Source organism: Vulpes vulpes, chromosome 7, assembly GCF_048418805.1.
Source record: "Vulpes vulpes isolate BD-2025 chromosome 7, VulVul3, whole genome shotgun sequence".
Lineage (NCBI taxonomy): Eukaryota > Metazoa > Chordata > Mammalia > Carnivora > Canidae > Vulpes > Vulpes vulpes.
In genome coordinates, this window is record NC_132786.1 from 72,851,606 (window position 1) to 72,879,198 (window position 27,593).

The window sequence follows — 27,593 nt, forward strand, 5'->3', positions numbered from 1 at the left end:
TATTTTATTTATTTCTAAATGAGAGACACAGAGAGGGGCAGAGACATAGGCAAAGGTAGAAGCAGGCTCCATGCAGGAAGCCCGATGTGGGACTTGATCCTGGGACCCCGGGATCATGCCCTGAGCCAAAGACAGATGCTCAACCACTGAGCCAGCCAGGCCCCCGTGCCCCCTTTTAAAATTTATTTATTCATGAGAGACAGAGAGAAAGAGAGGCAGAGACACAGACAGAGGGAGAAGCAGGCTCCATGCAAGGAGCCCGACGTGGGACTTGATCCCAGGACCCCAGGATCACACCCTGGGCTGAAGGCAGGTGCTAAACCACTGAGCCACCCAGGGATCCCCTGTTGAGTGTCTTTATCATGAAAGTGTGTAAAATTTTGTCAGATGCTTTTTCTGCATCAATTGAGAAATTTGTCTTTTTTTCCCCCTTCATTCTGTTAATGTGTGGTATATTACTTTTTTTTATGTTGAACCACCATTGCATTCCATGAATAAATCTCGCTTGGTCATAGTATATAATCGTTAATATACTGTTGAATTTGGTTTGCTAGCATGTTCTTGAGGGTTTTTAAATCAGTATTTTAAAGGGATATTGGTCTGTAGTTTTCTTGTAGTATCTTTGGCTTTGGTATCAGAGTAGTACTGGTTTCATAGAATAAATTAAGCATTCTCTCTTCCTCCAGTTTTTTGAAAGAGTTTGAGAAAAATTAATCTTTAAATGTTTGATAGAATACACTGGTAAAGCCATTTGCTCCTGGGCTTTTTTCTTTACTGGAAATTTTTGATGGCTGATTCAATCTTTTTACTAGTTATAGCAATGTAGTTGCTTCAGATTTTCTATATCTTCTTGATTTAGTATTGGCACATTGTATATTTTTGGCAGTTTGTCCATTTCTTTCCTTTTTTTTTTTTTTTTAAAGATTTTATTTATTCATGAGAGAGAGACGGAGACACAGGCAGAAGGAGAAGCAGGCTCCACGCAGGGAGCCCGATGTGGGACTCAATCCTGGGTCTCTAGGAGCATGCCCTGGGCCAAAGGGAGGCACTAAACCACTGATCCACCCAGGGATCCCAGTTTGTCCATTTCATCTAGATATCCAATTTGTTGGTATACTGCTGTTCCATAGTATTTCTTACAATTTTTTAAAAATTTCTGTAAAATTGGTAGTAACTCATTTCTTTTTTTCTTAGTTAATATAGCTAAGGCTTTGGCAATTTTTAAAACATTTTTTCAAAGAATCTAAGTCTTTTTCTGTTCTGTATTATTTATCTTTGCTCTAATTTTTATCATTTTTTTTCCTTGTGCTAGCTTTGGATTTAGTTCGTTCTTTTTCTAGTTCCTTAAGGGGTAAAGTTAGGTTGTTGTTCTTTCATTGCTGAAATATTTCTTTTTTAAAACATAAATGTGTGTGGCTGTGAATTTCCTTCTTAATGCTCTTTTTGCTGCATCTCATAAATTTTGGTATGTGTATTTCCATTTTCATTTATCTTTTTTTAAAAGATTTATTTATTTATTTGTTTATTTATGATAGACATAGAGAGAGAGAGAGAGAGAGAGAAAGAGAGAGAGAGAGAGAGAGAGGCAGAGACACAGGAGGAGGGAGAAGCAGGCTCCATGCCGGGAGCCCGATGCAGGACTCGATCCCGGGACTCCAGGATCGCGCCCTGGGCCAAAGGCAGCACTAAACCGCTGAGCCACCCAGGGATTCCCCATTTTCAATCTTAAGATATTTTCAGTTTCCCTTCTTCTCCCGTTGTTTGTTTTAAGAATATTTTACCTTTGGGGTACCTGGCTGGCTTGGGACTATGAGTTTGAGCCCCACATTGGGTATAGAGATTACTTTTTAAAAATCTTTGCATTCCCACCCTCAAGTTTAACAATCTAGGAGGCAATGGGTTTTTTGTTTTGATTTTTGGTTCTGCCCTTATTTTTGAGATCTCTACTTTTAAAGACAGAGAAACATTTAAGTTAGAAATATAATTAACTCAGAATGATACATTTGGAATTTTTACTGGTTTCTGCCATTCAGATTAAAGCACAATGTGGCATGGTACAATCAATGAACTTTTTCCTGAGTCCTGACCTGGTAGGTTGACAGATTTCACTTGGGAGGAAGACATCATACTAGTTCAGTTTTAACAGGGAATATTGGAGGTTTTTTTGGGTTTGGTGGGTTTTTTTGGGGGGTGTGTGTGTGTTCTATTTTGTTTTTTAAACACATATTCAGAAAATAGGGTGGAACAAATATATAACTTGGTAAATTACTGTATCTGAGTGCCCTTACAGCTATCACCCAAAACAAGAGGTAGAACCTTTATGGCCATTCCAGAAGTCTTCCTTGGCTCTATTTGACATAACTGCTTCCCTCTCCCTAAGAGTAACCACTGTCCTTTCATAGTAATCCTTTCTTTGTGGTTTTTTAAATAGTTTTTATTCTTGTGAAAAAACTATAGTTTTTAGTCTTTAGTTTGTAAAAATATGTCTTTAGAATGTCTTTTAATCAATAGATTCTGTCTCTGTAGAATATTTAACTGGCCCAGAGGAATCTGGGCCATTTCATTTGACTTACTGAGTTTCCCTACACCATGGATTTTGCCTATTGCATAGTTATGATGTAGTTCCAGTCTCCTCTATTTCCTGCAAATTGCCAGCTGCATCTAGAGGTTTGATGAGACACAAGTTTGATCCTCTGGTAATTGTGATATCCTGTTCTTTTGTCAGGATGCACATAATATTTGGTTGATTGTTCTCATGAACTACTGTGAAACAAATTACCTTAAAACTTAGTGACTTAAGGGGTGCCTGGCTGCTCAGTGGTTGAGCATCTGCCTTTGGCTCAGGTCGTGATCCCGGGGTCCTGGGATCAAGTCCCACATCAGGCTCTCCAGAAGCAGAAGAGCCTGCTTCTCCCTCTGCCTATGTCTCTGCCTCGCTATGTGTGTCTCTCATGAATAAATAAATAAAATCTTCCAAAAAAAAAAAAAAAAAAAAACCTTGGTAACTTAAAAATTGTTTTGGGGCACCTGGCTAGCTTAGTCAGTGGAACATATGACACTTGATCTCAAGGTTGTGAGTTCAAGTCCCACATTGGGCGTGGAGCCTACTTTAAAAAACTTAAAAAACAAAAATAAAAATCTTTCATTGTATCTCATAATTTTGTGGGTCACAAATTCTAGCAGGGCTCTGTGGATGATAATTCTGTTTCATGAAATTTGGTGGATGGGCTAGCTGGTCTAGAGGTTCAAAGATGGCTTCATTTACATACCTGACACTGATAGAAATGGCTGGAAGACTAGACTTAGCTGTGCTTCTCTTGCTTTACATGTAGTCTTAGGTCTCTTTACATTGTCTCTTCAGTATAGAAATCTGAATTCTTATATAGTAATTGTCCAAGAAATTGTATAAGTATTAAGACAAATATTTTAGAGAGATACTTTGATAGATGATAGATCCTGTTTCTTTTTAAAGTTCACCTGCTGATTTTATTCCCTATTCATGAATATTGCCTGTAGCAATTATTACTGTGGTATTGAAATAGTGATTATCTGTTTTTCTCATTCCTTCTTACCTTTATTAACTAAGCAGTTTTCTGTAAAAATAATATCTTATGTCTTGCAAATAACCTGTCCGCAGTTATTTATTTACTTGATTATTCACATCAGTATGGACTTATGGGTATTTGCTTTATTTTTGAGTGTTTTTTTTTTAAAGATTGTATTTATTTATGAGAGACACAGTGAGAGAGGCAGAGACATAGACAGAGGGAGATCCCAGGACACAGATCATGCCCTGAGCCAGAGGCAGATGCTCAACTTCTGAGCCACCTATGCGCCCTATTCTTTGAGTTATAATCCAATACTGTCATCATTCATTTTCTTACACTAGGTTTTTTATCTTTGGCCATTGAGGTGTTTCAGGTTGGCTTCTGTATCCTTTGGACTTTAGACTAGTGTTTTCTTTTTATTATTACAGTTGTTCTTATTAGAATTTAGCAATTTTTTAATGTTATCACGTGCAATTTATTAGGTAGATGTCCAATATCTTTGTATTTTTCTGATAGACTAGTTTTTAAAATGTTCCTCTGGTCTGCTTTCCTTGTAGAGAGGTTAGTCTATTCATTATTTTCTTTGCCCCCCTATAGCTATAGATAGCATTTGACCTCATTTGTGTGTGTGTGTGTATGAGAGAGAGAGAAATTAATCTTTCTGAGCTTCAGGAGGCATGTTAAAGGTAATATTTTCATCTTCAAAGAACTTCCTTTTCTGATAGTATTTACAAATGTGGTTTGATTTCTAAGATTTCCTAGCTTTATTACTTTCTCTTCTTCCTTTGTCTCTGTGTTACTTATACTGTATAATTTTGCTTCTGTTCACAGCATTCTGTCCTGCTTAGAGTCCTGTCTTTCCATTTCAAGAGTTTATAGAAACTAGACTGTACCATCTCCTTAGATTCTATGTAGGCTTCTTCTACTCACCTCTTCTCTCTCACCTGCTTTTAGAATGCACAAAACGTCTTCTATTTTCAGTCCTCAAATTATCTCTCTCTTTTTTCCATTGAATACCTTTTGGCTTTTTTGGTGTTCCTTTGCTCTTACATCCATTGGAGACCCTGTTGTTTTCCTCTGCTTATGCTTTTTACTGAAGCTGAAACTACACAGATCTTATGTCACTCACTGGTTTGTCCTCAACCACTTAAGTTTTCAGGTTCTTAGATGTAACTAGATAATACCTGGTTTTGTTGTAAATTCCATAGTTCTTTAGTTTTGCTTTTTAACTGCTGTTTTTATGGGGTCATTTATGGAGATTCAAGGTTTCATAGAATCTTTTTGCTATTATTTTTTTTAAATAACAGTTTGAGAGGTACCTGGCTAGCTTAGTCAGTAGAGCATGCATCTTGTGATCTCAGGGTCGTGAGTTTGAGCCCCATGTTGAGTATAGAGCTTACTTACAAAAGAAAGACTAGATTATAAAATATCAGTTTGAGCAAAATATGTTTTGATGGCATATTAAACTACAGATATGCTTAAATTATTGGTTAGATACTGAATAGCTAAAAACTTATGTGGCTGGAAGATTTTTTGTGACATGTTTTATGCTTATTTTCCACCGTCTTATTGGATTGAAAGCTAAGTCTCTATTTTCAGTTTACTTTGGGAACTTGTACAGGCCATTTGAAGAATCATTATATGTTACTTGTGAAGTGCTCTAGCTTTATAAGAAATTGACTGGGTAGATCTATGTGATCTCTTTCCGCAATTGGTTCTACTTCTGAATTGAGATTGAAAAATTTTTTGTCATTTCATTATTGCCAACCTATTTTTTTTAAAGATTTTATTTATTTATTCATAGACAGAGAGAGAGAGAGAGAGAGAGAGGCAGAGACACAGGCAGAGGGAGAAGCAGGCTCCATGCAGGGAGCCTGATGTGGGACTCGATCCCGGGTCTCTAGGATCACACCCCAGGCTGCAGGCGGCGCCAAACTGCTGCGCCACCAGGGCTGCCCCTTGCCAACCTATTTTAGCTTTCTCCCAAAAAGAGGCAGTTTCGTAGACTTGGATTAAAATTAATCAGTTGTTAATTAGTTGCCTACTGTGTACTGCATAACTTTGTTCTCAAAGTTATCTTTCAAAATAGAACTCTTTTCTGTAACTGTTAAAGACCAAATCCAGTGTTTTCATTCCATTATTATTTCCATAGATACATTTATTTTCTCCTGTGGAAATGATTTTAGTATTACGTATAGCACTTTGCCAAACATGAATACATTAGAAAGCAATAGAAGTATGTGAAATATTCACTTGGGGTGAGACGATCTTTCTGCTAAAGGGAGCTAAAGATTGAAATATAGGCCTGCTGAGACCTATTTATAGATATATTAAAATGGTTCTCAGATTCACTTCTCAAAGTGAACAAAAAGCTTATTTTTTTTTTAAGTGGAAAAGAAGCATCCAACCTCTAGGTAGGCTTGGAAGTTATACAGTGACATTTGAGTTTTAGTAGGAGCTTTTGGGACTTTTTTCTTCATGCTTCCCCCCTATACAATTAATGATTCTTATCAGCTAGATTAGATCAACTGATCTGATTGACTCATGCCTTCCTGGAATGAGTCAGGAGGATTTAGGTAATACTTTTGTTGAACAGGCTTATATAGTTTGAGGTATTGGCTAAATTAGTGGGTAATTTAGCTGGTCAGATTTTTATTATACTTTGGTCTACATATTACGTGTATTGAGGTGTAACATTAAAATTACTTAGGACAATAGTCGTTTTTGTCTCATCTGCTTTCAGGTTCATGCATGGGAGATTTCAGACCAATTGTTACAGATCCGACAGGATGTGGAATCATGCTACTTTGCTGCACAGACCATGAAAATGAAGATTCAGACCTCATTTTATGAGCTCCCCACAGACTCTCATGCCTCTTTACGGGACTCATTACTAACCCATATCCAGAACTTGAAAGACTTGTCACCTGTCATTGTAACGCAGGTAAATCCTGTGCTTCTCATTAGAGAAATTTGTAAGGCCATTTGGATTTATCAAATTAATTTTGATTGATGTTGCTAGGCCACGTGAAGTAATGTTAACAACTTTATTAGAGTTACTGCTATTTTATTAAGTGGATAGAAAGTGAAAATGGAAATCTGTGTTACTGTTAGAGTTCATTTGATCTCAAACCAATTTAAGTACCAGGAATGGGGGAGATGAGTATAGGTTTTCACAGGCAGGCACGTGTGGTGCCACTCCTCTCCCCCCATTAAAATTGCAGATGATAGATAAAAATTTTGTATACTGTACTGTTCTGGGTCAGAGGTCTGCCTACTTGCCTTAAAAAAAAAAATCCTTTCTGGACTAATTGACTAGTAAAAGCCTCATGTATGAAATAGTGAACCATCTGGCCCTTCCCCCTTAGACTGGGAAATACATTAGAAAGGGAAACTGGAAGAAGCTTCAGTGAATACATACTCACGCATGTTCTCTGCCTGGCGTAGAAGTGCCCTTGAAGAGGAAGGAGGCTTTTGCATAAAGCTTCAAGATGAGAAATGGAAAGAGAAGGGAAATGGCATTCCATTACTTGAGGAGTGAGCCAAAGGGCTGACTTTGTCAGTAGCTCTGGCCTTTTGGCAAAGTATAATTTATCTGTCCATGAAGTTCTATGGTATTGCCAAATAAAAGTAAGTATTGATGTATTCTGAGGAAAATCTGTAGTCTGTTCTCTCTGATTTCTTTTTGTTGTTGTTGTTGTTGTTGTTGTTGTTTTCATTTTTAGATGTAAACTTTTAAATCCTAGCAATTTGTAGCTAGTCCAGAAGAGTTTACATGATATATGTAGTTGTGAAAGTGAGGAGAGGTGGGGGAGGTGTCAGTCTTTGTTGTCATATTGTTTGGAAAAAGTTTAGTTTCTTTGCTTTCCAATTAATATTGTTGATAACCCTATTTCTGTTCATCTATTCTATTCATTATTCATTTCATTTATTTAATCTCTCTTCTTATTCAGCTCGCTTTAGCAATAGCAGACCTTGCCCTACAAATGCCTTCCTGGAAGGGATGTGTACAAACATTGGTGGAAAAGTAAGTCACTTATGTTGACTATATACTAGCATTTGGAATTACTATTAACCTACAAAAAGAAATTTGTTAGCATTAACTAGACATTTGGAATATTTCCCCAAACTCTTTTTTTTTTTAATTTTTATTTATTTATGAGAGAGAGAGAGAGAGAGAGAGAGGCAGACACAGGCAGAGGGAGAAGCAGGCTCCATGCACTGGGAGCCCGATGTGGGACTCGATCCCGGGTCTCCAGGATCATGCCCAGGGCCAAAGGCACGCGCTAAACCGCTGCACCACCCAGGGATCCCCTCCCCAAACTCTTAACCAAGAATTATTTGTTATTAACTTCTGTTAGAATAAAAGAAAATCATTTAAAATTTAAATATTACAGAATTGTCATGTGGGACATAAAAAGGCTCTCTCATAACTTATACATACATGTTCTTTGAATTAATTGCAACAAAGTCTTTTATTGTCTTGTGGATCACTCCTACTACCTGACATGTCAGCAATTCAAAAAAACATTGTCAGAATGTTTAAGATTATATTAAATTGAAAATCATTATGAGTAAAAATTCTTACTAATTGGGGTTTGTTTCATATCTGTCAAAGGGACAGTATCATTTTTAGATACATAGAGCCTGCTACTTTGTTGTTGTTTTTGTTTTTAAGATTTTATTTATTCATGAGAGAGAGAGAGAAAAAGGCAGAGACCTAAGGCAGAGGGAGAAGCAGGTTCCCTGCAAGGAGCCTGATGCGGGACTCGATCCGGGTACTAGGGATCATGCCCTGAGCTAAAGGTGGATGCTCAACCACTGAGCCACCCAGGTGTCCCAGAGCCTGCTACTTTGAATAAAAGCATTTCCTCATGGTCTTAGCCAGATAATCTTCATATTTGCTTGCGTTTTAGCATTTGATTAGGAAATTATTTTTGAACAGAATGGACGTCCTTTTTACCTCCAACTACAATGTGTCATTAATGACTTTAAGAAAATTTTCATTAAGAAAATCAACACATGTTCCTTAAAAAATTCTAATAGTATGGAAGCTTTCAAAGTAAAAGCCTCTCTCTGTCCCTATTCCTGTATTTATAAGTAACCACTATTAATAGTTGACTGTATAGCCCTCCAGACTTTCCTTTAAGCATCTTGAAATAAATAAGTGCATATACATTTTAATATACCTATGTATTTGTTCCCTCATGTAATATATTTCATACACTTTTTTTTACTTAATACTCTATGGACATCTTTTCATGTTAGGACATAGATATTTCAGTTACTGTAATGGCTACATATGTTCCATTGTATGACTGTCTGTAACCTTTTTTTATCCTAATTATAGAGGACCTTTATAATTTCCCAATATTTTTGCTATTATAAAAAAGTACTGCAGTGCATATTTTTGTATACTTTGGATATGTATGTGAGATTTTTCTGAGAGAGAAATTTCTGCAAGTGGAGTTACTGGGTCAAAGATTATTATGCAAGTTGAAATTTTGATTTCCAGATACCTTTCCAAAAAAATTTTAGCTGTTTTTTCTTCCACTTTAACAGTAGTGAGAATGCTGCTTTTGTTGTTATAGATTATTCTGAAGCGTTGTTATCTTATGTGATTGTGTATTTTCTGACTGTAAATAACTTCAGTCTCTCTCCTTTTCTTTTCCAGATATAGCAATGATGTAACTTCTCTGCCTTTTCTGCTGGAAATCCTTACAGTGTTACCTGAAGAAGTACATAGTCGTTCGTTACGAATTGGGGCTAACCGGCGTACAGAAATTATAGAAGATTTGGCCTTCTACTCTAGTACAGTGGTATCTCTATTGGTAAGTGTGAATTACTAAGTTGTTCTGTAGAGGCAAAAAGCCTTGGTGGTTATTTTCTAACTCAGTTGCATTATTGTGAAATACAGCTTTCTTTGCAAAAATTGGCGATGATATTAGAGCATTTATAGAACACTTTACAGTTAAATACTTTCAGAAACTACTTTTGAGCTTGTAGTAGTGCTGTAAGGGTGATGTTTCCATTTTATGAATGAGATATGAGCTTTAGACTTAGTACAATTGCTAATTCAGAATTTGAACTCGGGCTTTTCTGATTACATCTCTTGCTTTTCTACTCTTTCATGCTACAAACTAGTGGCTCTTGATGAAGGACCATGCTAAGGGAAAGTGTATAAATTTACTTAGGGAGAGGATCCTCTCTTAAAGATCAGTTGAAATTTTGATAGGGAGGTGATTCAGGACTTTGACCTTTGAATATCATAATTATAGATTAGATAATACTACACCATCTTTTTTAAAAAAGTTAAATGTGATTAGGTCCTTTTTGATTAGGTAGACATTTTAATGCTGTAGACCAGAGATGGGTAAATTTATGGGTAATCTATGAGTTGGTCACCTGCTTTTTTTTATTTATGGGTAATCTATGAGTTAGTCACCTGTTTTTTTTTATTTATGGGTAATCTATGAGTTAGTCACCTGTTTCTTGTATATAGACTTTTTTGGAAGACAAAAAATACAGTTATGTATTGTGCATATCTGTAATTTTGAGCTGAAATGGCAGAATTGAATAGTTCAGGACTACATATGGTTATAAAATCTAAAATATTTACTATTTGGCACTTTAAGGAAAACATTTGCTGGTTCTTGAACTTTGATGGTATTAAATTGTCTAGCCCGTATCTCATTATCTCATTTTTAGGTCTTTCTCGTCAGGTGAATTTTTTCAATAATGTAGTTATAGATTATTTTTCAGGAATTTGTTTCAGTACTTTTACAACATCATAGAACTTTTTATTTGAAAAGTAAATTTTTTGCTTAATTGTGTTCAGATTGGTGTTAGAAATTCACTGGAAAATTATTCTTTTACATGCATTTTTCAACTTAACGTTTATTTTAAAGAAATAGTATTATTGAGAATTAGAAAATTCAGACAAATTATATTCAAACCATCTGGAGATCACATTATTAACCCTTTAGTACATATCCACTATGAACATATGACAAATTTTTTAACTATAAGTGAAATTATATTTTGCCTATCCTCCTATAGCCTGCTTTCTCAGTTATCCAACTTCATCTTTCCATTTCAGTAAATTTTTATATCATCTAATAAATACCCAGACCATGTTCACATTTACCACATTCAATCCTAAAATATTCTTTACAGCATTTTTCTAAATCAATATCCAGTCTAGAACTATGCCTGTGTCAGTTTATTATGATTCCTAATCACAGTTCTGCTTCCCCTTCTTTTTCTTTTCTTTTTTGAGATTTTTTTTAAAATTCATTTATTCATGAGAGACACACAGAGAGGCAGAAACATAGGCAGAGGGAGAAGCAGGCTTCCTTGCAGGGAGCCTGATTGGTACTTGATCCCAGGACGGGATCACAACCTGAGGCCAAAGAAAGACGTTCAGTCACTGAGCCACCCAGGTGCCCCTCTTCCCCTTCCTTTTCAAAACACAACTGATTTCAAGGAGATTGGACCGGTTATTTATATTATAGACTACCTTGCCTTTTGGATTTTCTGGTTGCCTTGTCTGTTTCCTTTAGTTTGTTTTTCTGTTCTCTGTATTCCCTTAATTGGAAGTTGTATCTAAAACAGCCCTTCTCAGTAGGGATTCCTCTAGAGAATTAAGCCTTAATGCCCTAAGGCATCCATTGTATGGAACAGATTCTCTCCTATGCATTAATAATGGTAGGAGCATGCTATCCATAGGATAATGGAAAAAGCAGTCACCCAAATCATTTTCTGTAAGGCTTAATTCTTTTCAAAACCATGGTTGAGAAAGACAGAAAGGCTTGATGATTGATTTTATTTTATTTTATTTTATTTTATTTTATTTTATTTTATTTTATTTTATTTTATTTTAAATTTTTTTTCTTTTTTTTTTTTTTTTTTAATTTAATTTTATTTATTTATGATAGGCACACAGTGAGAGAGAGAGAGAGGCAGAGACACAGGCAGAGGGAGAAGCAGGCTCCATGCACCGGGAGCCTGACATGGGATTCGATCCCGAGTCTCCAGAATCGCGCCCTGGGCCAAAGGCAGGCGCCAAACCGCTGCGCCACCCAGGGATCCCTTTTTTTTTTTTTTTTTTTTTTTTTAATTTATTTATGATAGTCACAGAGAGAGAGAGAGAGAGGCAGAGACATAGGCAGAGGGAGAAGCAGGCTCCATGCACCGGGAGCCTGATGTGGGATTCGATCCCGGGTCTCCAGGATCGCACCCTGGGCCAAAGGCAAGCGCCAAACCACTGCGCCACCCAGGGATCCCTTGATGATTGATTTTAAAAGGTTAAACATTTTGGGACTCCCAGGTGGCTCAGTGGTTGAGTGTGATGATCACAGAGTCCTGGGATTGAGTCCCGCTTTGGGCTCCCTGCATGGAGCCTGCTTCTCCCTCTGCCTGTGTCTCTGCCTCTCTCTCTGTGTCTCTCATGAATAAATAAATAAAATCTTTTAAAAAAAAAAGAAATAAAAGGTTAAACATTTTTAAATTTTTATTTATTTATTTTTAAGGGTGGGGAGGGGCAGAGGGAGAGAGAATCTTAAGCAGGCACCATGCCCAGTGCAGAACCTGACACGAGACTTGATCTCACAACCCTGAGGTCATGACCTGAGCCGAAATCAAGAATCAGGCACTGAAGCTCATCAAAAGGTTAATTAAACATTTTTGTCTGGAATACATCATAGATACTTCATGGGGCATCTTATCAGAAGAGAAATACTTTTTGATGACCTTCCATTAGTGACATTAGGGTTGACTGGATTAGGATGATGACAATCTGATTCTTCCATTTATAAAGTTTGTTTTCTTCCTTGTAATGTAATTTGTATGGTGGTAGTTTGTAAAAAAACAAATGTTCAATTCTGTATCAACCTTTGCCTAAAGATTTCAAATTCTACTTGGTGTAATCATTGTCTTAATAATTTCATTGTAGTTTGCAAAATAATATTTTAATAATTCTTTCATTCCTTCTGTGTATAAGTTGGCATTCTTGTGAGTACTCTGGTATTCTACTAGAAAGGCACGATAAATCTTAAATTCTTTTTAAATTTCCTGTTTGCTAAATAAGGTTTTGTTTTAAATCTGCCTCAAGTGTTATTTTTTTCTGACATTTTCTTATGGAATATCATGACTCGGGATTTTCACTGATGTAGGGTCTCATCTAAAATCATTCTTTTGGTGCTTAAAATGTCATAACTTTGGCCACTGGAGCATTTCTTTCCTTTCTAACAAAAAAAGATGACTGATACTCCCCTTGTTACCTCTTTGCTCTAGATCTGGAATACTTGGTTCCTATTAGTATCAGTCTGGATCTAGTCAGAAGAGAGAAACAATATAGTAGTGTGTGAGAATGTTCATTCATTCATTCAAAGATTGTATTTATTCATGAAAGACACAGAGAGGCAGAAACATAGGCAGAGGGAGAGAAGCAGGCTCCTTGATGTGAGACTGGATCACAGGACCCCAGGATCACTACCTGAGCCGAAGGTAGACGCTCAACCTCTGAGCCACTCAGGCATCCTGGGAATGAGAGGCCCAAATTGTCCAGGTGAATAGGTTTGTCTTCCAGTTTATTGGAATTATGTTTGTATTTCCGGGTAGAAGCATTTCTTCCTTGGGGACCAAAATCTCCAAACCAACAAAGGTAAAGTTGCTCATTACTGTACTTCCCTTACTCTGATATGAGTTCCTTGATTAGATAGGATGCCATGGTGGTTGGATATGACATTCAGTGAGTCTGTGAATGATAGAAGCACTGACAGAAGCACTGCAAGCAGGGAAAGCAAATCCATATCCAGGATGTGAGTCTCTCTCTTCCTGTGAGTGTTGTCCTTCCAGACAGATGTCTGCTTCTTTTGTCATAGAAGTCCAGTGTAATCAATCAGCCTGGTTCCCATGGTAGATGGTGCCATTTTAGGCTGCTGTTGGCAGATATGACACTCATCAGTAGTTTTAACTTAGTGGAAGTCCATGTTAATCCTAGTGTAGCATCCATCATTCTGTAATCCAGGCTTGATTTTTCTTCTTTAGTCATTTAGGTCTTAAGGAACATGCCAAGAGGCAGGAGACAACGGGCATGAATTGAGGAACATGAGCCAGTGCAAGAATAGTTGATGTCAAAGGAATCTGACCTATCTGCTCATGCAACTTTCTTATATCTTTTTGAAGTCAGTCTCTTATATTCCATTTCTCTTTGATAACAGGTTGCTGTTATGTATGTATCGCCATGTTTAGTTAGTTCAGATAATACTCATTTCATGACGAGAAGCTCAGGCCGCATGATCACCTGATGTTCTGTGGAAAAATGTTTGGTTTCTACCAAGGTTCAGTAGTAAGCCAGAAACTGTTTCTCAAAAGAATAATTACCTGTAGAAGAAGATATAGATTTGCTCCCAAGTCCTAGATATTTGCACTATGATTTGTACTTCCCACAGGTGCCATATATTCATTAAATCCAGAATCTCTAAGAAGTACACTCATATCAATGAGTTTGGCTCAAGTTAGTAGTATATTCCAGCCTCCCTTCATCTAATACCCTTAGAATCATTCCCACGTATGTTCCTCAGGTTTCTTCAGGTATATGTTAGCAAAGTTGTACAGTTTTTTTGTTATTTCCTCTTGTATTTATATACCTGTCTCCCAGAACATGCTAAGATTTGACCATAGTTATGGGTGACACAAGAAATGGTTGTGGTAGGTCTTGAGGAGAATGGGCATCCCCTTTGAAAGGCACCTGAAATGAGGCTATTACAGAGCTTTCAAACTAGTCTAGTTTGAACTAGAAGGCTAGTATTCTCAGACACTAGAAGGCAGACTACACCTGCTGTTAAGGGATACTCAGTAATTTGGGAGTTCAAGATTATCCATTTCATTAGGGTCCAACCAGATGTCTGTAGTCCAAATTTCAGAATTCCATGCTTTACAATTTAACTTACTTTCACATGAGAAATTTGGTGAGATTGTGAATTCAGCTGTTTATAATTCAGTAAACCACACTATTATGTGTGTGTATATCAGCCCTGGAGCTACACAAAATAAGAGCCTCATACTGAGTGGTTGTGGAAGCTTTGATTCTCAGACAATGATTTAAATTGAGTTAAGGGACCTGAGCTTGTTTTATTTTTGTAAGCATTCACATGAAGTCAGAAGAATCCAGTCAACACTGCAGTTCTTATAGTCATCATTATTGGCACAGTGGTCAAGTGCAGCCGCCACTTGGACTCCCAAGGCATATGCTTGACTTAATACTTCTTCATAATTGACAACAGGCAATAGCTTGGTTTGTTATAATGAAATCTGAAAAATTTGTCCCTGTAGTACTTAATAAGGTCTATAATTCTGTCATGTAACTTGTCATGCTATAGAACCCAGAAAACGAAATGTCCAGAATTGCCAGGAAAAATAGGTTGGCTGTAATATCAGGTACCAGAGGCCTCTTAAATCTTTTTCATGGTTTTCCCCATTCCTCTTATTCATTCTGTTCCATCCCATTTTGTCAGTACGACACTTTTGTGGTCCATTAGAATGGAGCCATTTCTAAACATTGTGTTGAACTTTTAAACACTTTAAATATTATTCTTCTTGCCCTTAGAGTTGAACTGAGCCTGTCCTCTAATATATTTTAATTTTCTTCCCTTCATTTGTTCTTCGTTTTGTTAATCCAAGGTTAATTCTTACTTACCTCTGCTGCATTTTTACTGGTGAGCTTTTCTGGCATTTATGTTTCAGCTTTGAGGCCTTGCTTTAAGAGAGAGAATTCTTAATAATACAGTTCTTAAAGAGGAAGCCAAGGTAACCCTTTCTAAGTTCTGAAGCTTTATGGTATGTACTTGATTCAATCAGTGATTTTTTTTTCTCTTCAACTAGATTTAGATGTAGCATTTTTCCAAAATTCTGTTCTTAAGTTTGAGTCAGAAGTTAGAATATACAGTCAAGTCCTTCCATTTGTAAATATCATGTCTTAGTAAATTGAAATGTCATTCAAGAAGTATAAAGGCCAAACAATTGTGTAATGATTTTACCTTCAAAGATTCAAATGTGTGTGTGGTTGCCATGAACTTGCTTGAAGCATTCTTATTTTTCTTTTTTCATTTCAATTCCATTCAGTACAATTACTAATTGAGAAGAATGTAATTATAATTGTCTGATACAGCAATAATAGGAGGAACCTGGCTACCAAAAAGTACAAGAGTCAACGTTTAAATAATTATGGGATTCTGTATCCCACCATATGCAACCTAAACCCCATGGCAGTTCTGTTATTTCTGATCATTGCTTATAAAAGTTAAATTTTTAAAAGAATCCAAACAAAGTTGCACTACACTTTACTTTGGAAAAAATATACATCACAAAAACAGTTTGCAAAGAGAAACTGGTTTTATTTTATTTTATTTTATTATTTTTTAAAGATTTTATTATTTATTTATTCATGAGAGACCAGAGAGAGGCAGAGACATGCAGAGGGAGAAGCAGGCTCCTCACAGGGAGCCCAATGTGGGATTTGATCCTGGGATTACACCCTGAGCTGAATGAAGGCAGATGCTCAGTCGCTGAGCCACCCAGGCATCCCGAGAAACAGTGGTTTTAGTCTGACTTTCCCTTTTATCTCTTTTATCAACCAACCATATTTATAGTAGTGTCTTTTTTTGTGGAATGGTGTATTTACTGGAGTAATCAAGTGTAGCTGAAACATCAGCTTTTCATAGTAGGACTAGCTTACTTTTATAAAATCAACTGTGTAGATGAGTATTATTTTAAGATAATTTTTTGATAAGATTATGTTAATGCAGAAGAGGGATCTAAGAAACTATTATTTCTGAAACAGAACTATCTTTGGACAAGTTTTAATCTCAGTGTATCTCAGCTTCCCAGTTGAGAAAGTAGAGATAGTACCTGGCTGTAGTGTTAGTTGAGATTAATAAATTAAGGGCATTGAGAGCAGCATCTGACACTTTCAAAGCGCTTTTAACTGTTGGCTTTTAATATTATTATCCTTCTCAATATTATATCTGTAAGATGATTTTAATAATGGTTTAAAGATAAAGTTTGCCATTATTTAACTTTTTTTTCCTTCTTTTCAGATGACCTGTGTAGAAAAAGCAGGAACAGATGAGAAAATGCTTATGAAGGTCTTTCGCTGTTTGGGAAGTTGGTTTAACTTAGGAGTTTTGGACAGTAACTTCATGGCTAACAATAAGTTACTAGCACTCCTTTTTGAGGTTTTGGTAAGTAATGGGTTTGTTTATGAAAGTATTTTTACCACATAGTCACAGTAGTAACTAACCTTCTGGAACATAGCAGTGTTTTCAGATTTCTGTACAGTGATTAGAAGATGTATAATAAGAAAGCAGTGTCTCTCTCTTGCTTGTTACCAAGTACCAAAGGTATTGAAGGGGGCAGCCCAGGTGGCTCAGCGGTTTAGCGCTGCCTTCGGCCCAGGGTGTGATCTGGGAGACACGGGATCAAGTCCCACTTCACACTCCCCGAATGGAGCCTGCTTCTCCTTCTGCCTGTGTCTCTGCCTCTCTCTCTGTGTGTGTCTCATGAATAAATAAATAAAATCTTAAAAAAAAAAAAGTATTGAAGGTATTAGTATTAATACTCAGAACAGAATGTAGTTAGGTTTAATAGGAAAGCAGTTTTACATGTAGATCAGTGGTTTACATATTAAACTCCAAGTAACAAAAAACCATTGGTCTCTTTTTTTCTTGTTTTGTCCCCTTTTCCTGGATGCTGTCCTTCCATAAAATCATATTAGTTTGGAAGCTCTGTGTGTACTGGTTGTGTGCTAGTGCACTATTATTTAGAAGGTGGTAGGGGCACCTCGGTGGTTCAGTCAGTTAAGCATTTGCCTTCAGCTTGAATCATTATCCTGGAGTCCTGAGAACGAGTCCTATGTCGGGCTCCCTGCTAAGTGGGGAATCTGCCACTTCCTCTCCCTCTTCCTGTGCTTGTTCCCTGCTCTTTCTCTCTCTCACTCAGTCAAATAAATAAATAAATAAAATCTTAAAAAAAGAAGAAGATGATAGCATGATAATGGATTGATACCACTGTGAATTAAAGGAAAGGAAAGCACATTCTCCAAAAAGACATTTTTGGTATTCTGTTGTTAGTGTATTTATGCTGTGTTTTTTCAGGAGCAGGAGCTAAGACTCAGGAAAGTTAGGATGCTGCTAATAATTATTTTGCTAGTCACTGTCTTTGTCTCCATTTCTATTGATGCCCTACCTCAGTAATGGTAATTTTGGTTCTCATCTCACTAAATTGTATAAAGAGTAGTCAGTATAAATAAATTAAAATCCTACTTTTGTTTAAAAGTTTATGAATATGAGGGACACCTGGGTGGTGAGGTCAGTTGAGTGGCCAACTCTTGGATTTAGCTCAGGTCATGATCTCAAGGTCATGAGATTGGAGCCCTTCGTTGGGCTCCCTGCTCAGTGGGGTATCTACTTGAGATTCTCTCTCTCTCTCCCTCTGTCCCTCTCACTCATGCACACTCTCTCAAATAAATCTTTTTAAAAAATTTAGTATAATTGATTACATATGAAGGGAGGGCAGTTTAGAATACACATCAAACTCAAGACCTTGGTTACTTCTGGGAATTAAGATTGGGGTAAGGAGCAAGCTAAGTAGTGTGCCAGGATTATATTCTTCACTGATCCAGTGTGTCAAGACCCCTTTGCCATTTAAAAGAAGGATAATTTTAGAGTCAGTGTCAAATATATTCTCATGCTTACATTCATTCAGTGGTTCAGAGTCATGCCATTAGTTTGGTTTATGTGCAGACCACAACTTTATTATAGTGGTGTAATAAACTGTAATAAACTTTTCTCCCACAGTTCTTTTTTTTAAGCTTTTACAAATATAATGCTGGAGATATGTATATATATACAACACACACAAAATATATATATACGCAAAAGGATAAATTTGAGCGTTTAACTTTTAAATCATATAATAACAATAAATATTTTTGAATTTACCTCTCAACCTAAGAATAACCTAATGAATAATTTGCATCTATCTTGTGTGTTCTCCCAACCCTCACTGTATTGCTCCTTCCCCACCCTGGAGATTCTAAATGTCCTTGTTTTTTATTATTCACAAAAGACTAATATGCTTTCACTAAATTTACCCATCCTCTCAACTGTACTCTTCTAAAAAGAAGCCCTAGAGGAACCTTCTGATCTGCTCTAATTTGTACCAATTACTCTTTAGATCTCCTCAGCTTCTGTTCTGGAACTTCTCTTTACTATGCTTTTGGATTGGATTGTGTTTTGAACCTTTTTAGACACCTTCCTTAGAAAGATATGTGGGAAGTAAACTTTGAGCTTTCGCATTCCTGAGAAATACTTTTATTTTACTTTCATTCTTGATTGGTGGTTTAACTAATTCTAGGTTTAATATTCTTTTCCCTCAGGATTTCTAAGGCCTTTCTTTTGTATATACTGGCAGGCATCATTGCTAGAAGAAACTAAATAGCTGATTTTTTTGCTCCTATCAAAGTTACCTTCTCTCATCCCCAGAAGTTTTAGAAACCTTTGTTGAACCTTGGTATTCTGAAATATGGACCCTTTCATTTTATTTTCTTATATTTTTAAAGATTTTATTTATTTATTTTAGAGGAGTGGGGAGTGTTTGCAAGTGAGGGGAGGAGCAGAAGGGGAGAGAATAGGAAAGAATTCCAAGCAGACTTGGCTCTGAGTACAGGATCCAACGTGGGGCTCAGTCCCACAACCCATGAGGTCATGACCTGATCTGAAACCAAGAGTCGGCTGCCTAACCTACTGAGCCACCCAGATGCTCTGAATCCTTTCTTTTTAAAATAGTACTTGAATATAAGAAAAAGGATGGAAAAGATTTCCACAGACTAAAACGGGGTAGAGAACACATGGCATTACATTAGGGGCAGCTGTGTGGGTGGGGGGAAACATGGAACTTTAGAAGTCATGTGACTGTGATTGAGGTATGAAAAGGCTGTATATGTTTGGCATATAGAGAAATAGAAATAGGACAGGGAAGATTGATGAATATTGTCTGGTTGAAGGTCATGACTGTTAGGCTGTTATGCATTTATTTATTTATTTTTAAGACGTTATTTATTTATTCATGAGAGACACACACAGAGAGAGAGAGAGAGGCAGAGACACAGGCAGAGGGAGAAGCAGGCTCCCTGCAGGGAGCCCGATGTGGGACCCGAACTCGGGTCTCCAGGGTCACACCCTGGGTCAAAGACAGGTGCTAAACCACTGAGCCACCCAGGGATCCTGCTGTTATGCATTTAAAGTATACTTCAGAAACAAGCTATAATTGTTTTGCTAGTACTTGGATTATAGCTTAATGATCATGTCTTTTCTGTTCCTGCTATCTCCCAGCAACAGGATAAGACTTCATCCAACCTACACGAAGCTGCTTCAGATTGTGTGTGCTCAGCTCTCTATGCCATTGAGAATGTGGAGACTAACTTGCCATTAGCCATGCAACTTTTTCAAGGAGTCCTAACATTGGAGACTGCTTATCATATGGCCGTGGCACGTGAAGATTTAGACAAGTGAGTGATTATTTCAGGCAGTAGCCCTAGGTTCCATCCTTTGTGATTCTTTATGACTCCTTGTAAATATAGACACCTCATCCTAAAAATGCTCTGCTGTTCTCTACTGAACCTAGACTGGCAAATTAGATGCAGAAGGAAAGGTTGGAATCATAGAAAGTAGTAGTAAATTTTTCCACTCACAGAGCATAAGGCTCTAAGATTTAGGAATGAACTTTGGAATATCGAGTGTGATTTGATAAGGATTTTATTCAAATGTTTTAGTAATTGAGAATTTAAACTGACTTATGAGTCATATGCTTATGTGTATAAAAATACACAATAAGGAAAAGTGGCTGTTGTAGAGATTTTGATACAGGATAGCTAATAATCACTATGTGTCCCTTAGACTGAGGATCCTTTTACTGATTTAATTAACTGTTTGTAAGTATGTACATATAATATACAGATTTCTGACTTAGTGCTGTCACTACTCTTTCATCTACAGAGTTTTGAATTACTGCCGTATTTTCACTGAACTATGTGAAACTTTTCTTGAAAAAATTGTTTGTACTCCAGGCCAAGGTCTTGGTGACCTCCGAACTCTGGAACTGCTGCTTATTTGTGCAGGACATCCTCAGTATGAGGTAGTGTTTATATCATCTAAGCCCATTATTCGCCAAGTTGTATGTTGTATATTACCTATATTTCATTGCCACCCGCCAAGCTTTTTATTTTTGGGAAATTATAGTCTTGTTTTTGGTTAATGTGACGTGGTAGTTTCCTCTGTGTTGGAATTTTTTCTTTTTAAATTATATTTGAGTTTCTGCTTTGAATCTTTTTCTGTTTTCTTATGTGGTTAGTTGGGCTGACTGCTGTAGGAAGAAAGCTTACTACCTTTTTACTGAGCCCCCTCTTTAGGTCCAGTTGTTCTTTTTAGAGCTTTACTGCTAAAAACAAAACAAAACCACAAAATCTTAACTGCACAAGTCTTAACATCCAAAATTTTTTTTTTCCAAATTGTGGTTGGGAGGGACACTGGGTGGCTTAGCTCAGTAGTTGAGCATCTGCCTTTGGCTCAGGTTATGATCCCCGGGTCCCTGGGATTGAGTCCCACATCAGGCTTTCTAGGGAGCCTGCTTCTCCCTCTGCCTATGTCTCTGCCTCTCTCTCTGTCTCTCTCATGAATAAATAAATAAAATGCTTAAGAAAAAAATTGTGGGTGGGAATGAGAAAGGGATTGAAAGGATTTAAAAGTCTACTCCATTCCAAAATCCCTATAGTACTCTGCTTCTTAAAAAGAGTTGACTAGATTTTTAAAAATCTTATTTATTGGGATTCCTGGGTGGCGCAGTGGTTTGGCGCCTGCCTTTGGCCCAGGGCGCGATCCTGGAGACCCGGGATCGAATCCCACATCGGGCTCCCGGTGCATGGAGCCTGCTTCTCCTTCTGCCTATGTCTCTGCCTCTCTCTCTCTCTCTGTGTGACTATCATAAATAAATAAAAATTAAAAAAAAAATCTTATTTATTCAAGAAGTTTTACCTCCTCTTAATAGTATAAGTGAGAAAGAACTTCCAATTTGGGTATTATTTTAGATAGGTCTATTTTGGACCCTTGATCGAAAAAGGATGGTAAGGGCATCCTTAAGAGCACAGCTGTGTGATTCTCATTTCTTTTTCTTTTATTCATAAAAAATGTTTGATTTGATCTTTTGAGGATACCTAGATTTAGATGAAACACAAAACATTTCCGGGAGGAAGTATAGCACCACGTAATAATTATCACTCCTTTAAATAGTGCTATAAGTAAGATAAGCTGTGGATAAAGTCCTGGACTTTTTCTTCCCTTTCAGTCCCACTTAGGAAAGTTGATGAGTAACAATGACGTAAGATTAGCATGTTCAGGGATTTGCAGGTGTTTTGCCTATTAAGAGGTGTTTTACTCTCAAATATGAAATGATTTTTAGATTTGAAAAAAAAAATACTTTTAAAGAGACTTCCATTTCTGTATCAATTTCTCTAAATTCAGAATCCATAATACTTTTGGAGATGTTAACAGCTAAAGAGGGACTGTACCCCCACTCATCCTAAATGGAGTTTTGAGGCCTATCATGGGAAGATACTTTGGGAGGATAATAATAAATCTGCTGGAGAACATGTGGCTTCTGAACTGGTTTTACTCATACTATTTTAGATTATATCTTTCCTGTGTAGTTCTAGTAATAAAACTGTCTTCATATTCCATTCCTTTTCTGATTCAAATAAACTTTCTTTTTTTTTCTCTCTCTTTTAATTTGACAGGTAGTAGAAATTTCCTTTAACTTTTGGTACCGACTAGGGGAGCATTTGTACAAAACTAATGATGAAGTTATTCATGGAATCTTCAAAGCTTACATTCAGAGGCTGCTTCATGCCTTGGCTCGACACTGCCAGCTAGAACCAGACCATGTAAGTTCCCTTCTCCACTTCTTCAGATCTTAATTTCCTACTCTTTTCAGTGCTAATTTAAACATGAACTAAAAAGATAAGAAAATAAAGCTAATGGAATGTGCAGATTTTCTGTCACTCTATAGCTTATACTAATGGAATCCATAACAGTGTAACGAAGAGTGAGTATAAGGCTTATATAGAAAGAAGTCAGTTTTGCTGAGCCAGTAATTATTCTCCTGGGAATTTACCTTAAATAATTCTGCTGAAGGAAAAAAAGTGGCTGTTTTATATATATAAAGCATTTTCTGTAAAGTAAAAAAATGATAAATTCATGTACAACAATATAGGAAGCTACATAAATTATGATGTAGCAACTTGATGGATCATTATGCAAGAGTTAAAGTAGTGACTATTGAAATGGTAATTGGGTCCACCTGGGTGGCTCAGTGGTTGAGCGTCTGCCTTTGGCTCAGGTTGTGATCCTGGGGTCCTGGGACTGGTCCAGCATTGGGTTCCCTGCATGGAGCCCGCTTCTCCCTCTGCCTATGTCTCTCCCTCTTTCTCTGTCTCTCATGAATAAATAAAATCTTAAAAAAAAAAAAAAAAGTAATTGGTTTGCTAAATGAAAAATACCAGAATGTAAAAGTTTATAGGCTGTATTTTTTTTTTAAAGGTATTTTTTTATTTATTTATGATAGTCACAGAGAGAGAGAGAGAGAGAGAGGCAGAGACACAGGCAGAGGGAGAAGCAGTCTCCATTCACCGGGAGCCCGACGTGGGACTCGATCCCGGGTCTCCAGGATCGCGCCCTGGGCCAAAGGCAGGCGCCAAACCGCTGCGCCACCCAGGGATCCCTATAGGCTGTATTTTTAATAGTATAACGTAATTGGATTAAAACTAAAACAGAAGTGAAGTATTTGTGTGAGGATGTGGTGAATTATACATATGATCACATAATACACATTTTTCTTTATATTTTTACTGATTTTTTAACTTATGAAAAAATATAGAAATAATCTTCTTGCTTAGAAGAATATATACTAGAAATACTATAAAATAGTTGGAAAACTCTTTAACCTCCATTCTTTGCTCAGTCTCTTAAATCTTAACAGCATTTATTTATTTCATCCTTTTGGTTGGTTGGTGAGTTGGTTAAATTCCTGTTCTTTAACCTAGGACTTGAGAGTTTTTTCTCATTGCTCACAATTAAATCTGACATGAAAACTATAACTGTGTTTGTTCTCTTCATTTTAATGTTAACATTTTTGTTTGAGTCATGGTATTTTGCATCTTCAAAGAATCTTAGTGATGATCTAGTCTAGTGGTTTTCAACATTTTTGTTTTGTTTAACTGAGGAATTCTATCTTCAACTACATCTTATGTGAAAGCCTGATATGTAAATAAAAGCAAGGCCTCTTTTTAAAAAATTTAAATCCAATTAATTAACATATAATGTATTACTGGTTTCAGAGGTCAGGGCAGAGAGCCATCAGTCTTATATTAACACCCAGTGCTCATTATATCACGTGTGCTAAATGTCTGTTATCCAGTTACCCCATCCCCCCACCCGTGATTACAAGTCTCCTTACGGTTTGTCTTGCTCTCTGATTTCGTCTTGTTTTATTTTTTTCCTCTCTTCCCCTATGATCCTGTTTTGTTTTAATTGGCCCTACTTGTTTGATCCCCTTCTTCCCTTTTGCTAGTTCCTTGGCACCATTTCCCTTGGGGTAATTCCTTATACTTGTGGAATATATAGTGCTTTATAATTTGTGGAGTGCTTTATAATTCCTTACCTCAAGATAGCCATTATTTCTTCCTCATTCTCTGACTTTAATTGCTTCATCTTAAAGTAAGGAGGTTGGATGAGATCAGCAATTCTCAATAGTATTGTTTTTTTTTTCCAGATAGTCATGGATAAAGCTTATTATACATGCCCTTAACCATCTCACAGCTGGAAGCACGAAATATAAATGATCTCTATTTTTTAATGAAAATTTTCAAATATTTGGCAAAGGTCAAAATTTTATAGTGACTACCTATATACCTACTACCTAAACTCTGCTAAAACTTGTTTTATGTTTTATTATATATCTATATATATTATTTATATAGAATTCTTTTTAAAGTCTAAAATTCTATTCTGCATCCAGTTGTGATAATGACTGATTCTGGTAAAACTTGAACAATGAAGCTTCAGAGGCTTATTCAGTACTAAAAATAAGATAAACATATAAATTACCACCTCTTCCAGGTCACTTCCCACACCACTGCTCCAAATTTTTTCAACAACAGCAAGATGTGGCTTGGAAATGGGGAAAGGGAGAAGAGTTTCTCATAGTAAGGGTAGAGGATAAGATGTACTGACTTGTTGACATACTGTATAGTAAAATACCCCTGATTAGGCAACTTATCTCTTGTTCATTGGGATTGAATTGCTTAGTGGCTTTTTCTTTAATTTTTTTTTTTTTTTAAGATTTATTTATTTATTCATGAGAGAGAAAAGGCAGAGACGTGGGCAGAGGGAGAAATAGGCTCCTCGCAGGGAGCCTGATGCAGGACTCTGTCCTGGATCCCGGGATCATGTCCTGAGCCAAAGGCAGACACTCAACCGCTGAGCAATCCAGGTGTCCCTATTCTTGGTTTTATAGAGGTCAGTAAAACCTTACTGATAAGTTTAAAAGAAATGTTATCTGACTTGAAATTTCAGGAGGGGGTTCCTGAGGAGACTGATGACTTTGGAGAGTTTCGGATGAGGGTATCAGATCTGGTGAAAGACTTGATTTTCTTGATTGGGTCTATGGAGTGTTTTGCTCAGGTAAGTCCATTTGGAGATTTTTACTGGTTTTACAGATCACTTTAGTTATGTTCACTTCTGTATTTTCTGTAAATGTTCCACCTTATTCTTCAATTTTAATGGCTAAATAGGACAGTAGATATGCAGGTGCCTAGCACACTGCCTGGCATATAGTAGCTTTGTTTGTTTAGTTTCTTAGAAGCCAATTGCAGTCTGTGGCTGGTTCAGTTATGGTTTATTCTTGCTATTGAAAGCTGTTTTACTTTGTTCAGTCAGAATGGAAAATCATAGATAAACCTTAAGGCCCCAAGATATTTATAGGGAAGTTGGACCTAGCCAGGAAAGATTGGCAAGTTTTTCTGCTTTATTAATTACGTACCAACTCCTGGCAACTCTTTTAGTTATTTGGCATTTCCTTTGTCCATACTTATGGTTAGATTCCTGTGCAGTTTCATCCCAGAGGTGACTATACTAGAGTAGAAGATTCATAGTCCTGTGAATTTCCTGACAGTGAGTAACATTTTACCTCATAAGGTTGCAATCATCACCATTCCACATCACTTAACATTAGCATATTCTCAGGCAGTTTTCATATTGCTAGATTGTGCTCTAAGTTCTGAAATACTAGTTTTGATGTCAGGAATACTGAACTAACCTTTATTTTATTTTTTTGGTAACCCAGCCATTTTGTGTATTTTGGGGCATAATCTGATTTTGAAAGCGTTAATAAAATTAAACTTTTTCTTTATAACAAGCAAAGTGTGTTTTTTGATCTAATTACAAAGAGTTGGAGATTCTTAACAGATTCAGTGAGATCACCAGATCACAGGCAGATGACCTTTGTTTACACTTCAGCTCTTCTGTCATTCACTGTGTGGCTTTGAGCAAGTTACTTGTTTTTCAGATCTCAGTGTACAAATTTACATAAAGTATCAGTGTTGTCCAAGGTGTATTCTGTGGAACACTAGTCCTATGAGATGTTTTTTTGGGGGGGGAATCCTCAATTAAAATTAAGAAATGACTTAGACAATATATTAAAGGCTCAGTGAAGTCCTACAGCAAGAGAATTATTTAATTTTATCTTACTTAGCAATGTTTGTTATTTGACTACAGAAATCTTATTTAGACTAACACCCAGTCACATCCCAGAGGTGGATATACCTGGACTAGAACATCTCTGAGTATTCTGCTTGGTCTCTTTTCTTCTTCCCTTTGCTTGGATATGGTATTCTAAATAGCTGCTTTTTAAGAATTTAATATCTACTACTAGTGTTGTTGCAGATAAGTATTTAAAACAATAGAAATGTAAAATCAGTACATATTTAAAAAGTTTACATTGTATCTCAATCTTATGTGTATTTATGTGTTTATTATTGTAGGGATCAGGAAAAGACACTCATATAATCATATGTTTTGCTTTTCCATAATCCTCATTTTGTGGGGGCAGATGATACTTTGATATACTCTTGGGGAATCTAACTGGGTTTGTTTCAGATATTAAAATAGTAGTTACTTATAGTTAGTGAAGATGTGAAAAATGAAAATAATATTCTTCCTTGGCTCTGAGAGATAGATTTAGAAACAAAGGGCTGGATTTATTTGAACTAACAGGATTTTTTTGTTTTGTTTGTTTTGGAATTCTATTCTGTTGTCCTTTTAATGGATCCATAATCCACCTCTTCTTCTCTAGTTATATTCTACTCTGAAAGAAGGCAACCCACCCTGGGAGGTGACAGAAGCGGTTCTCTTTATCATGGCTGCTATAGCAAAGAGTGTTGATCCGTGAGTGTCTAATAAGTCTTTTGCTGGGAACTCTAAATATGAAAGGAAGGAAAATTACATCATTTTTCCTCATATGGTATATGTTTGGAAACTCTTAAAACGTCTTACATCTGTAATACTGCCTAGTCTTCTGACTTCTAGAGTCTGTTCCAGAGTAGCATGCATTGCTGATATCCATTTTTTAAACTATATTTCCATGAATTAAAATTATGTTGTTCTTGACGCTAAGAAGGTAATGCTGATTTATCTTTCGAACTGAGGCTTCCCTGTGAAAGTTGATACAATAAAAAATTTGTTAAGCTGTTAAATTGTTGGTACTTGCTTAAAAGCAGTTGAATAGGCACTAATTAGCTCTCATCTCCTTTGGACCTTGGTAAGTTATCCTTACAAATATTTCATTATATTGTTCTCCTTTTCATCTGCCTTAGAGAATCATTTGTGTGAGTTTGAGAGGCAAGAGAGGCACCATTTCGCCCTAAAAGAGTAGCAA

At 36.6% G+C, this 27,593-nt stretch overlaps 1 protein-coding gene across 2 annotated transcripts in view; it reads left to right on the top strand.

Moving 5' to 3' along the window:
• The window catches only part of TNPO3 (transportin 3), an 82,866-nt gene that overhangs the window by 22,158 nt on the left and 33,115 nt on the right, over nt 1-27,593 (top strand). For both annotated transcript variants that reach the window (XM_026010798.2, XM_026010799.2), the window contains 9 exons: nt 6,292-6,492; nt 7,502-7,575; nt 9,223-9,379; nt 16,649-16,792; nt 19,943-20,118; nt 20,606-20,744; nt 22,399-22,545; nt 25,235-25,342; nt 27,012-27,103. In XM_026010798.2, coding sequence (XP_025866583.1) covers nt 6,292-6,492; nt 7,502-7,575; nt 9,223-9,379; nt 16,649-16,792; nt 19,943-20,118; nt 20,606-20,744; nt 22,399-22,545; nt 25,235-25,342; nt 27,012-27,103 — 1,238 coding nt within the window. The remainder of the gene's footprint in view (nt 1-6,291; nt 6,493-7,501; nt 7,576-9,222; nt 9,380-16,648; nt 16,793-19,942; nt 20,119-20,605; nt 20,745-22,398; nt 22,546-25,234; nt 25,343-27,011; nt 27,104-27,593) is intronic.